This window comes from Grampus griseus, assembly GCF_964374135.1.
Source record: "Grampus griseus genome assembly, chromosome: 11".
Classification (NCBI taxonomy): Eukaryota; Metazoa; Chordata; class Mammalia; order Artiodactyla; family Delphinidae; genus Grampus; species Grampus griseus.
This window is the reverse complement of record NC_139005.1, coordinates 97407284-97419285: the sequence shown is the minus strand read 5'-3', so window position 1 is coordinate 97419285 and position 12002 is coordinate 97407284. Positions and strand designations below refer to the sequence as shown.

General features: G+C 52.1%; 1 protein-coding gene across 2 annotated transcripts in view; it reads left to right on the top strand.

Annotated features, from left to right (window-relative positions):
• Positions 1-4002: 4002 nt before the first annotated feature.
• SULT4A1 (sulfotransferase family 4A member 1) overlaps positions 4003-12002 on the top strand; it is a gene marked incomplete at both ends in the record, with an annotated part of 30695 nt that continues 22695 nt past the window's right edge. For both annotated transcript variants that reach the window (XM_082666278.1, XM_082666279.1), the window contains one exon: positions 4003-4171. In XM_082666278.1, the coding sequence (XP_082522404.1) occupies positions 4003-4171 (169 nt within the window). The remainder of the gene's footprint in view (positions 4172-12002) is intronic.

Below are 12002 nucleotides of genomic sequence, written 5' to 3'. Positions count from 1 at the left end.
TAGAACAGTTCTTTCAACTTTTCTTCGTCTTTCATGACGTCGACATTTTTGAAGAGTACTGGTCAGTTGTTTTACAGACTGTCCCTTGGCTTAGGTCTTGTATTTTGTCCTCATTATTAGATTCAGGATATGAATTTTGGGTGGGAAAACCACATAAGTGATTCTGTGTCCTTCTCAGTACATCATATCAGGAGGCACAGGTGTCAGTTTGCCATGCAAACTGATGATGTTAATTTTGATCATTTGGTAAACATGGTGTCTGCCAGATTTCTTCTCTATAAAGTTATCCTTTTTCCTTTGTTATTGATAAGTAATATGTGGGTAGATGCGCTGAGATTGGAAAGATACATTTTCCCCGACGATCCTTCACCCATTGATGGTTTTCGCTTCACATGATATACTTATCTGATTCATTATTATTATTATGACTGCAAAATGGTGATTTTATAACTCCATCATTCCTTCTATATTTCTTAGTTGCCATTTTACTGAAAAGACCTTTTTCTTTTTTCCTCATTCATTCATTTGTTTTTCTTAGTTTCAGTATGGAAGTTCTTTTTTCCCACTGTTCCTTTCCTAATTCATTTTAACGTATACCCATTAAAAATATTTTTGTTTAGCTTAAATACAGATATGCATACACAAAGTAAATTGTTATTTAGGTACAGAGTACATACACAAATCTTGTGTACGCCTCAATAATTTTTTGACATGTACAACTTTATAGGACATAATTTGCAGGTCCCAGTGCAAGATTAAAATGTAGAGCCGTTAATGTAATGGCATTAAAACATGCCATTAAAATTACTAAAATATAAAACTTTTTGCTTTCTTCCACAATCTCTCAGCCTATCATGGTGTTTTTAATTTCTATTTAATGCCACTCTCTCCAAAACCGGAGTACTCATGGGGTACCTGCAGACCTTCACAGGAGCCTGGGGGACCCAGCCCATGACTTCCAGAGCAGCCCATTGGCTGTCCATGTCCTCCTGTCAGCTGTGGGGCTGAGGCATCTTGCCCTGGCTGGGAGCGAAGACCTCAAGCCAGGCATCACCCCTTCCCACTGGCCTGATGTCCCAAGGGAATTGCAACATCCCCACCAGAGGAATGGATACCTGAACTGATGGTGGGAGAGAGGTTCACCTTTGTTGATTCACCCACCAAATGTACCAGGGTGCCGCCAGTTTAGGACAGAGAAAGACAGGGATGGTTTCTATCATGCCCCACTCTGAGATGCCATGGGGTGTCAACAACAGACCTGACCCTCTTGGCGCTGGCCCCAAGTCCCCATGGCCATGGGGTTGGGACACTAGAGAACAGAGAAGTGAACAGTCAAGACCTTGGAAGGTGGCAGGAGGTGGGACCTCCCATGAGCCAAGGCTCCAAGCCCTCGGCACATGCCTCATTGATCATCAGACTTCATTTATAAAGCACAAGTTCCAAGATAAAATTATTAAGAATTTTAAGATGCTGACCACACACAGAGCATTAAACCCCAAGTGCAGGGCCCTTCTGACTCCCCTGGTTGCATGACCATGAAGCAGACCCTGTGTCTGCATCTGTATCTATATCCACATCTATATTCATCTATACTTATGCGTATATCACCTTGTGGCCATCACTGAGAGCGAGATATAATGTTTCCAATACTCTGGAGGGTACTCTTATGTCTATTCCCAGTCAACCCCCTCCCGCTGCCCCAAATTAAACACTTTTCTGACCTCTGACCGTAGATTAGTTTTGTTTGTCCTTGAATTGTATATGGATGGAATCATAGAACATATTGCCTTTTGTGTTTGGCTTCTTTCGCTCATCATTTTGACTGTGAAATTCACCTGTGTTGTTGCATATACCAGTAATTCTTTTTTTAAATTACTATGTAGTAAGAATTCCATTGTATGAATACATCACAATTTATCCAGCCTAATGTTGATGGACATTTGAATTGTTTCCAATTCTTTTCTAACATGTGCAAAGTGCTCCTCATTTGATCTTTCAGACTAGCTCCTGCGTTCTTTTGACCTATTCCCATCATTTTAAACAGTTTCTTATTTTTTTTTTTTGCCCCAAAGATATTTTAGGCTCATCTTGCACTTTCTTTGCCCAGCTGTGGAATTAGTCTTTTCTCCAAGAAATCCTGGTTCCTTTTGGTGGGAAGTATTTAGAAACCAAGATTTGGACACTGACTGTGCCTACTATTGCTGGAATACAGAACCTAAAGTCCTTTTCAGCAAAGATAAGAAATAGATAGTTTTTCAAATAATAAATTCATGTCAATACCTGAGACCCCAATCTAGAAAGAGCAAGCGTCCTCCCTCGCTCTTCCATAGTGAGAACCTCACCTGAGACATCAGCTCATTCATTCACTCAATTCCTCTAGCCTTTGGCTACCTGTCTTTGTGCCATTACCTAATTGTTCTTAACAGTGTCTTGGTGCTTGGAATCTTCTCTTTCATTTTTGTAAAGACATCCTTGGGACTTCCCCTGGCGGTCCAGTGGTTAGGGCTCTGCGCTTCCACTGCAGGGGGCACGGGTGAGTTAATGATCTCCTTGTTCTCTCCATCCACCGTGTACATGTGGCCCACGCCTCTCAGCCCACGTGTGTGGCCCCCTTGCCAGACTGCAAGTGTCTCAGTCCAGGGGAAGAAGGAGAGAGAGCAAGTAGGTCCTGTCCACCTGCTCTGCTCTGGATCCTTGCTGGTGTAGTTTCCTCTGTCCTCTCAACTACAGTACCTAGGGGTAGAGATTATTGTTCCCTTTTCAAAGCCAGGGACACTGAACCTCAGAGAATTAGACCAGGACATTATCATTTTCATCTTTGTGTTCCCCTAGGCATACAGTAGGTGCTTAATACAGGCATACCTCAGAGATATTGCAGGAATGGTTCCAGACCACTGCAATGAGGTGAATACTGCCATAAAGCTAGTCACACGAATTATGTTTACACTGTACTGTAGTCTATTAAATGTGCAATAGCATAATTTCTTATAAAAAAAGAATGTACATGACTTAATTAACAAGTACTTTATTGCTAAAAATTGCTAACCATCATTTGACAATGCAGGGTTGTCACAAACGTTCAATTTGTAAAAAAACAGAACATCTGCAAAACACAATAAAATGAGGTATGCCTGCATCTGTTTCTTGACTGAATGGTTGAGGGGTTGTACTAAAGCTTCTATAGAATCCTCTTGTTCTCAAAATGTGGTCTGCATAAGAAGTACTTTTGAAATGCAGATTTGCGGGGCACGATCCCAAGAGCCTTGGATAGCCGGAGGTCTGCGGCTTGGCCCTGGGAATCTGCAATTAACAGCCCCCTTTCCGCCCTCAGGATATTGTGAAGCATCTCATTCACAGCTCCCATTACGATCTGAAATTATCTCGGTTGCTCACAAATGTAAGCTCCAAGAGGAGCCAGTCTCACTGGTCGCGAACCTCGACCAGAGTCTGGTACAGATCGGATGTTCCCGAAATATTTGTTGAATAAATGAATTAATCTTCAAGGTCACTTCTAGCTGGAGTATTTCTGTGTTGAACGCTTGCTGAATGACGGAGTCACTAGGTTAGTGAATGTACGCGTGATGGAGGTGATGTGGACGGAGGGCTGGGAGGAGGACGGCGGACTGAGGTCTTGGTCGGCCCTCGGGGCGGGTGGGTGGCTGCTGCCGGGTGTGGGGCGGGTCGGGCCCGGAGGCCCCACTACCGCAAGTCTGCGGAGGGCAGCCGGCGCGCGTCGGGCGGGGCCATGACGTCATACCCGCGGAGCGCAGCTTCCACGCCGGCTTGGGCGCCGCGGCGTCGTGACGTCACGGCCACGGAGTGCCTTCGCCAGCGCCGGTTGAGGCGGGGCGCGGGCCGGGCGGCGCCGTGACGTCACGCCTGCAGAGCGCCGCGCGGCGGCTGGGGGTGGCGGGCGCGGTTGAGGGCGCGGGTGAGGGGCGCGGGCCGGGAGCGGGCGGCGCGGCTGCGGGGCCGGGCTGTGGCGGCGGCGGCGGCGGCGGCATGGCGGAGAGCGAGGCCGAGACCCCCAGCACGCCGGGCGAGTTCGAGAGCAAGTACTTCGAGTTCCATGGCGTGCGGCTACCGCCCTTCTGCCGCGGGAAGATGGAGGAGATCGCCAACTTCCCGGTGCGGCCCAGCGACGTGTGGATCGTCACCTACCCCAAGTCCGGTGAGCCCCGGGCAGACCCCGCCCGGCTCTGCGGCGCGCCCGCGTAGACGATGCGCCAGCGCCGGGGGCTTCCCGTCGGGGGCGGAGGGCGAGGGCGCGGTGCCCAGAACCCGACCGGGCGGGGTGGGGGGTGGTCGGCCAGCGTTTGGGGAAACCAGTATTTGGAGGTGGGCCCCGGTGCCCATGGCCAGCTAGCGTCCCGTGGGGATGGAGCCGGTTTGGCAGGAGCTGCCAGGAGGATAGGCCCAGGCCCACCACCCTTCCCTGCTTCCTCTCCCGTTGTCCAGCTGGCTGTGTGACCTTGGACAGTCACTTAACCTCTCTGTTCCTGGGCCCGGTTCAGCCTTTGATGAGTGCAGAGTCCTGGTGGTGATCTGGGGAAGGGGATAAAAGGGGCAGCAGGGCTGTGTGCGTCCCTCATTTCCTGCGTGGGCACCGGGTGGGGGATGGGACTGGCCGTGCCCGGAATGCGTGCCTGGTGTGTTCCCTTGTTTCAGGGCCGCCTCCATCACCCTGGTGTCGGGCAGAACCCAGGGCATTCACATGTCCCAGCATTAACTGATGTCATTTTCATGACAGTCGTGTAAGGTAGAGGTGATCATCCCCACTTTACAGTCTAGGAACTGAGGCTCAGAGAGGGGAAGTTGCTTGCCCAAGGTCACACAGCTGATGAGTGGCAGAGCAGAGATTTAAAGCCAGGCTGGTCTGTGCCCGGGACCTGATATAAGACATTATCGTGTACTGCCCTCTGAGGTTCGTAGGGAAAAGAAGCAGCTTTCCTGTTTGATCGTTCCTGCGGGTTTCGATTGCTGCCGCTGCATTGGAGAGGCAGGGAGACGCCTGAATCCAGACAGTGCAGTGCGTCTGACGCCTGGTGTGGAGGGGGGCAGCCTGGAGGTCGTGTTGGAGGAGCAGGGTGGTAGGTTGCGGGAAGAGCTGTACACTTGGCTGTCCCAGCTGTGCAGGGTCCCAGACACCCGAGGAGTACGCCCGGTCCTCCGAGGAAGCTTGGAGAAGGGGCTGTCAGTGGAGGGTGGGGAAAAGTCTGGAGGTGCTGCTGAGCCAGCCTTGGGAAGAAGGACAGGAAGGAGGTATGGGGATTCAGAATTGGTCAGATTTTAGAGCCACAGATACCATTCCTACATGTAAGACCACCCCCCCACCCAGCTGGGTGTGGTGGGGCTGTACTTTGAACCCTCACGTTAAGTGGGATCAATAAAGACTAAAAATTGTCTCATGTTAGTTTAGGGCAGGGTTTGCCTCCACATGAATTGTGAGAAACTTGGTGTGGGGTGTTCTTGAGGATTTCGGAATTGCAGATGAGCGGTTGTGGTTCTGTGTCCTCCCTCCATTTCATGGCAAGGAGATGGAGGGTGAGAAGTTAAGTAGCTGGCAGGTTGCGGGGGGACCAGGCTTAGAGCTTAGCTGAAAAGCATGTACTTGGGGCTTCTGGGGGATCCTTTAGAGGGGCCCTGCACTGGGGGCCTGCTGGGGTTCTTTCTGGGCACCTCGATGGGGAATGAGGTGTAGGTTTAAGGAAGTTTTCTAGGTAACCAAAACTCACATCTTGTTTGTAACTTGCATCTTTCAGAGACAAACAAAAACATATCCTAGAGTTTTTCACAAGGAGAGTAAACATGTGGCTCTTTCTTTTGGTGACGGAGAATCCAACGGTGGCCAGAGATCCTTGTGTGGGGTCCCTTTGCACAGAGCCCCAGGGAGCCTCCTTTTTAAAACTTAAAAAATGTTTTCCACAGACCTTATAGCCTTTCCAGGCCCTCGTTGTTTGTCCGTCTGCCCCCTGCCTGCTCCTTTTATCTTTTACCTTCTACCTGAGGGCTGGGCAACCTGAAGACTCCCTTGTTAGAACTACGTAAGCCAGGAGCAAATGACAGTAGTAACTGCACAGCTGACTGCCTGCCGTGCTGTGTCGCTCTGTGTGTGTTCGTCATCGCAGCAAACTCGCTTCAGAGCTCTCTGATCAGAGGTGGTCTCCCCTTTCACAGGTCGGGCACGGAGCCTCTGGGAGGTGAAGTTACGTGCTCAAGCTCACGTGCCCGGTATGAGGCTTGTTTGAGCTGACCACGAGCCCAGGAGTAAAGGAGAAGCAGAGTCCTGGGTTTTGTGTAGGCCAGTATCTTCTGTTCCTTCTTTGCTTTCTTCCTGGTTCTCGACCTTGGCCCAGTCCATCCTTCTCATCCAGTTTGTGGGATGGTGACAGGATAGGTGAGAAGTTTTCTCAGGAAGGATGACCTGCACTAGCTGAAACCAGTGCTTCTGAAGAGCCCCCGTTCCCCCAACCCACACTGCCTGTAAAGTTCATTACACGAAATGATCATGAAGGGGACTGAAGAATTGGTCCCAAAGATCTGCCCGAAAGGTTTTCTCTCAACCAGAGGACGAGGGCCCTGGAAGTCATCTCCAGCGGCAGCTGATGCAGCAGGAGGGGCGGTCTGCGGGGGCAGGATCTGGGTTCTCCCAAGTCGTCGCCCTTGGGTGATTCTGAGCCCGTTCTTCCCCTGCTGTGAAATCCACATCATAAATTGCATAGCTGCAGAGGCGACTCTGGCTCTGGGATCCTTGGAGGGACTGTTACTTTGAACACAGGCCATTCACGCTTTGCGATGGGACCTGGGATGCCCTAGGAACAATGAAGCGGCCCCTTGGCGAGTCCCGTGTGCCAGGTGCTCTGCCATGTTAATCCAGAGGCTCAGAGAAGGCAGGAACTTGCTCAGAGTCACACAGCTGCTGAAGGACAGTCAGTCTAGTCAGGTCCCCTGGCCCGCAGCCAGCCTTGCCCCTTCCCCTCCGGAGGAGGACAGCCAGACTCGGGCCTCAAGGCGGAGGGAGGCTCCCACCTTCTCTTGTGCGCTTTGGGATGGAAGCCGCAGGGCACTTTGGGATGTTAGGGTTTTTGTCACTGGTCTGAGTCAGTGAACTTCAGGTGGCCCAGTTCCCGCTTCCTCTCCCTTCCCGTCCCTTCCCTCCCCCACTTCTCCTCCCCACCAGGTGGATTTGTAGGGGGCACTGGTGCTGAGAGACTCAGAGCCTGGCTTTGGAGCTGGAGGGCCTGGGTTTGAACACAGCTGTGCTACTTACCTGCTGGATGGCCCCGGACAGATGACATCACCCCTCTGAGCTGGGCTTTCCTCGGGGATAGGAGAGACCACCTCAGCGCCTTGCCGGGTGGCTGTGCGGATGAGTGAGATGATGGGCGAGGGCTTCGTCCCGTCCCGGATGCACCGTAAGCACAGGATAGGCTCGTGCTGTTGATGCCAGCTTTCACTCCCTGAGCGCCCGCGGTGCCCAGACGCTTTCCTAGGTGCCGGGGGTGCAGAGCAGAGTCCCATCTGGTGCCTGCCCTCAGTGAGCGCTCAGTCCGCTGGGGGACAGGCAGCTGTAGGGTGGTCGGTGCTGGGACTGGGGTGAGTAGTCAGGTCTAGCAGAGGCCCCTCCTTGCCTTGCAGGGGACCACGGGGCCCCTTGGGTTTCCAGTGCCCAAGTCTAGGAGGTCTTAGTGAACTTGCAGGTGGCCCCAGGGTCCCTTGTCCACCCTGCCCCCTCTGGTGGGGAACTGGGGTTCACAGGGCAGGGGACGTCTGGTGGTAAAGGTAGTAATAAGTGGATCCTGCTTTTTTCCCACAGCACTCCACTACTTCTAGAACTTTTTTCTGTTTCTGACGTTTGAGCTCGGGTGACAGGTTAGGACTGTGCTGTCTGATACAGGAGCCTCTAGACACAGGTGGGTATTGAAGTTTAATGAATTGAAATGAAATAAAATTAGAGATTCAGTTCCCCGGTGGCAGTCGCCACATTTCACGAGCTCAGGAGCCGCATGGCTAGTGGCTCTCGTGTTGCACAGCACGGATGTCAGCTATGTCCATCCTCACGCTGGTTCACACCGCAATGCCAGCAGTGGGAGCCCCTTGTGCCTTCTGAGGGGGACCCTTCTCATTGTCGCTTGTTGGTCGTCATCCGTTCTTATAGCCTCTTTGGTCCCAGGATGTTGAGTGTTGAACCCAGTTGTGTCTGGGAGACGTCTTGTGTCTGCCCCCGGGGTCCCCGAGGTCGTGGAGACTGGCTCTGGAACATGCTCCGTGGCTCGGCCAGAGCGCCCACCTCCTGACTTCCCTTTCCTTTTGGTTCCCACCTGTCTTGAAGTGCATCCTCGTTCTCCTGCCACTGATGAGGAGGGAAGCAGCGCATCACTGCTGGGGAGGGGGGAGCATCTGGCGCCAGCTCTAGCCCTGTCACTGTGCGACTGCCGTTTGCTCATGAAATATGAGAGGGTTGGGCCTGATGGGTTCATGTAAGTCTTAAATGTTAAGACACCCTGGGGCGGGGAGGCCCACAGGCCCCAGGCTGGAAGAGCTCTTCGTTTTCTTTGACTGTGTGTGTCACCATGCCCAGGAGAGGGGGGCTCGGGAAGTGTCATGAATGAGGTGATGCTGTCCTCAAGGAGCCTGCAGTGATACTGGGAAGCCAGGCCCCTGATGCCGAAAGCCGTCTGACAGGCCAGGGTGGTCATTCCCAGGGTCAGGTCAGGGGCCCAGGCAGGAGGAGGATCACTGGGGGCCTGCATGGAGGAGGTGGGCAGGGAGCCGGCCACGAGGGCAGGTGGGATTACCAATCGCAGCTACTCCCTCTCCCTTGTTTGAGCCTCAGAACAGTCCTGTGTTCTTGCGACTGTTTCCTTTTTTGGATAGAAACAGGCCCAGTGAGGGGAAAGGGTGGTATCGGCATGTGAGCGTACAGTTTTCACTTGTAGATGGTGGAGAGGAAGCAGCCACGGGAAGAGCTGGCAGAGGGACAGTGGGGATGGGAACCGGCGCCCACCCAGCATGCATTCTGTGCCAGACGCTCCCCAGGTTTTCACATGCAGTTACTGCACTGCACTTTCCCACAGTCTGGGGAGGAGCCTGGTCTCAAATGCGGATCAGGAAGCAGCCTGCGAGGTTTTAGGGAGGGACTTGCCACCCACCCTGAGCTCACGTTTGTGCCAAGATCAGGGTGACCGTCCCTCCCTTCCAGCAACACAGGGTGATGAGTGCTCCCCAACCCAGCGCTCAGTTCCCTGCCCCCCGGGAGAGCGTGCAGACGCCTGAAGAGGTACCAGGAGGTGTGAGCAGGACAACTGCCGACTTCCTCTCCCCTCTCCCCTCTCCCCTCTCCCTCCCTCCTCCCCCTTCCTTCCCTTCGCTCTTACTCAGCATGTTTGCACATAATGAAGAGGGCTTGCAATTGGGGAAGGAGGGGGCAAGTCCAAGCGCCTGGGTTGGCCAGGGGAACATTCTTCTCATCGCTGTATGGGGATTCTGGAGGAAGGAGCAGGGCCTCCGGGAGGAGCATCTTTCTGATACCAGTGGAACAGGAAGAGACCCCCGGCCCCACTCTAAGCTCCAGGGTCTCATCCGGGCTTCTCATTTCTCATTCCCCCAGACAGTGACGGCTCCTCCGCACTCCCCCACCCTCCGCCCCCACGTGCACTTTGTTACTTGCTTCTGTGGCTCCTGCACCCAGTAAAAGCTCTCAGGTCCGTCTGCGCCCTCAGCCCTCGAGACAGTCATGGGACCCTTCCTGTCTGACCTGGACTATTGCATGGCCTCCCCCCTTGGTTCACCTTTCACTCTGCAGCGGAGGTGACCTCTTAGAAACACAAACCTGACCTCGGGCAGTCCCTCGTTACACCTCTTCACTGCCCCCCCCCATTGCCTTCAGTCAACGGTAAACTCCACTCTGTAGCCCATCGTCCTGTGGTCTGATTTCACCTGTTCTGCCCCCTTTCTCACCAGCCACATAGGACTGTCTGAACACGCCTGCTTCCTTCTTCCCTCCAGTCTTTCTCCCTCTGTCTGGTGTGCTCTTCCGCTCCCCTCTCTTCCTCTCCTTTTCCTTCCCTCTGATTACCTGATGAGGACTTCCCATTTTCCAGCTCCTCTCATCAGTTCATTGTGGGACTGAACATCCTCCCGTGCCTCCCTCCTATCTTTCAGCACTTTAGAGCTGCCACTCCATTGTCTCCTGGCTTGCATCGCTTCTGTTGAAAAGTCAGCTGTGATTCTTTGTTCCTTTTGGAATGGCCCTTTTTATCCCCTGGTTGCCTTCAAGATTTTCTCTTTATCTTTGATTTTCAGCACTTGAATATTATGTGTCTAGGTATGTATTTTTTCAGGGAGGGGGATGCTTATTCTGCTTGGGGTTCTCTGAGCTTCTTGGATCTATGGTTTGATGCCTTTTCTACTTTTGGATGAATTCTCAGCCATTATCCCTATGAATATTTCTTCTGTCTTCTCTTCTTTTGGGATTCCAATTACACATGTGTTAGATTGTTTGATACTATCCTATAGCTCTTGTATATTCTATTTTTTCACCCTTCTTTTCTCCTTGTATTTCAGCTTGGGTAATTTCTGTTGACCAATCTTCAGCTCAACACATTTTTGACCAGAGGTGTATTATGGCCACAGACATTAGTTTCTGCAAAAATCCCCCAGTCAGTAATGTGTTAACTGATTCTTCCACTGTGTCAGGTCTACTGATGAGCTCACTGAAAGCATTCTGTATTTCTGTTACTGTGTTTTTATTTTTCCTCTAGTATCTCATTGTTTTGGTAGCTTCCATCTCTCTGCTGAAATATTCATCTGTTTATGCATTTTGTCCATCTTCTCCATGAAATCCTTTAACATTTTAATCAGATTAATTTTAAAGTCTGATTCTGTTGATTGTTTTGTTTCTTGACTGGGATATATATGTGTGTGTGTGTGTGTGTGTGTGTATATATATATATATATATATAATTTTTTTTTCCTTTTCTTAATGTGTAGTACTTTTTGATTGAATGCTGGACACAGTGTGCCCACATTAGAGATTGGAGTCAGTTGTATTTATGCTTGGAAATGGGCCTGGCTTTTCTTGCCATTAGTGTAGGTGGTGAGTCAGTCTGGTAGGAGGAGGGCTGTGTTTGGATTCTGTTGTCCCTCTGGGCACTTGAGTGACGACTGGTTTTAATTCCTATAGCATCACCTTGTGCTTCGCGTGGGAAGCTGAATTTCCAGAGGGTCTTTCCTCAGTGTTTCTGCCCTACCCTCAGCTTTTGGTCTGAGTCTCAGAGGGGTTTCTCCCCACACCCTGTCCCCTACCTCAGGGGTGGACTGCTGTTTCTGGTTGCTCTGCTGCTGGCTGAGAGGGGAGGTCCTCTGTCACCTGGTCCAGCTGCAGCCTTAGGCAGGCCCTGGGTTCCTGGGTCTTGGTAGGGCTTTCTCAGTGACGCCCTTAGTGGCAGCCAGCTCTGCTTTGATGGTGGGTCTTGCGCAGGAAAGAGTTTCCTGTTCCTCTTTCAGCATTTGGGGGTCTCAGAGCCCAGGGGCAAGTTCCTACCTCTCCCGCAGGGGCAGAGTTCTTTTCTTTCACCCAGTCTCCAGCGTGTTGGGTCTTCACCAGCGCCCTGGGGGGTAACAGGTTTTGCTGCCCCTCCCCCAGTGGCTTAATGCGTTCTTCCCATAGAGGAGAAGAGTCCCAGCAGGTTTCTTTCCTTTTCCTGCAGCCATGATGTTGAGGAACGCTGTCTCCACCCTGCCACCCCTTGTCCTTCTCACGAGCACCTAGTAGGTCTGCAGAAGAGCGTCTGCTTGGTCCCAGCTCTCCCCTTGTGTCTCTTGCTCTGCAAGCCCGCCGTCAGCCTTTGCACCTTGGGGAAATTCCAGCTGGATTCTTCTTTCCTGCGTGCGTGGCGCCTGGCCTCTCCTCCCCCTGGCCCGTCCTCCTGGGGTTCCAGCCTCTTGGCTGCCCCGCAGCTTCAGCTCTCTGACGGACTTGAGTCGGGTGGGGCCTGGCA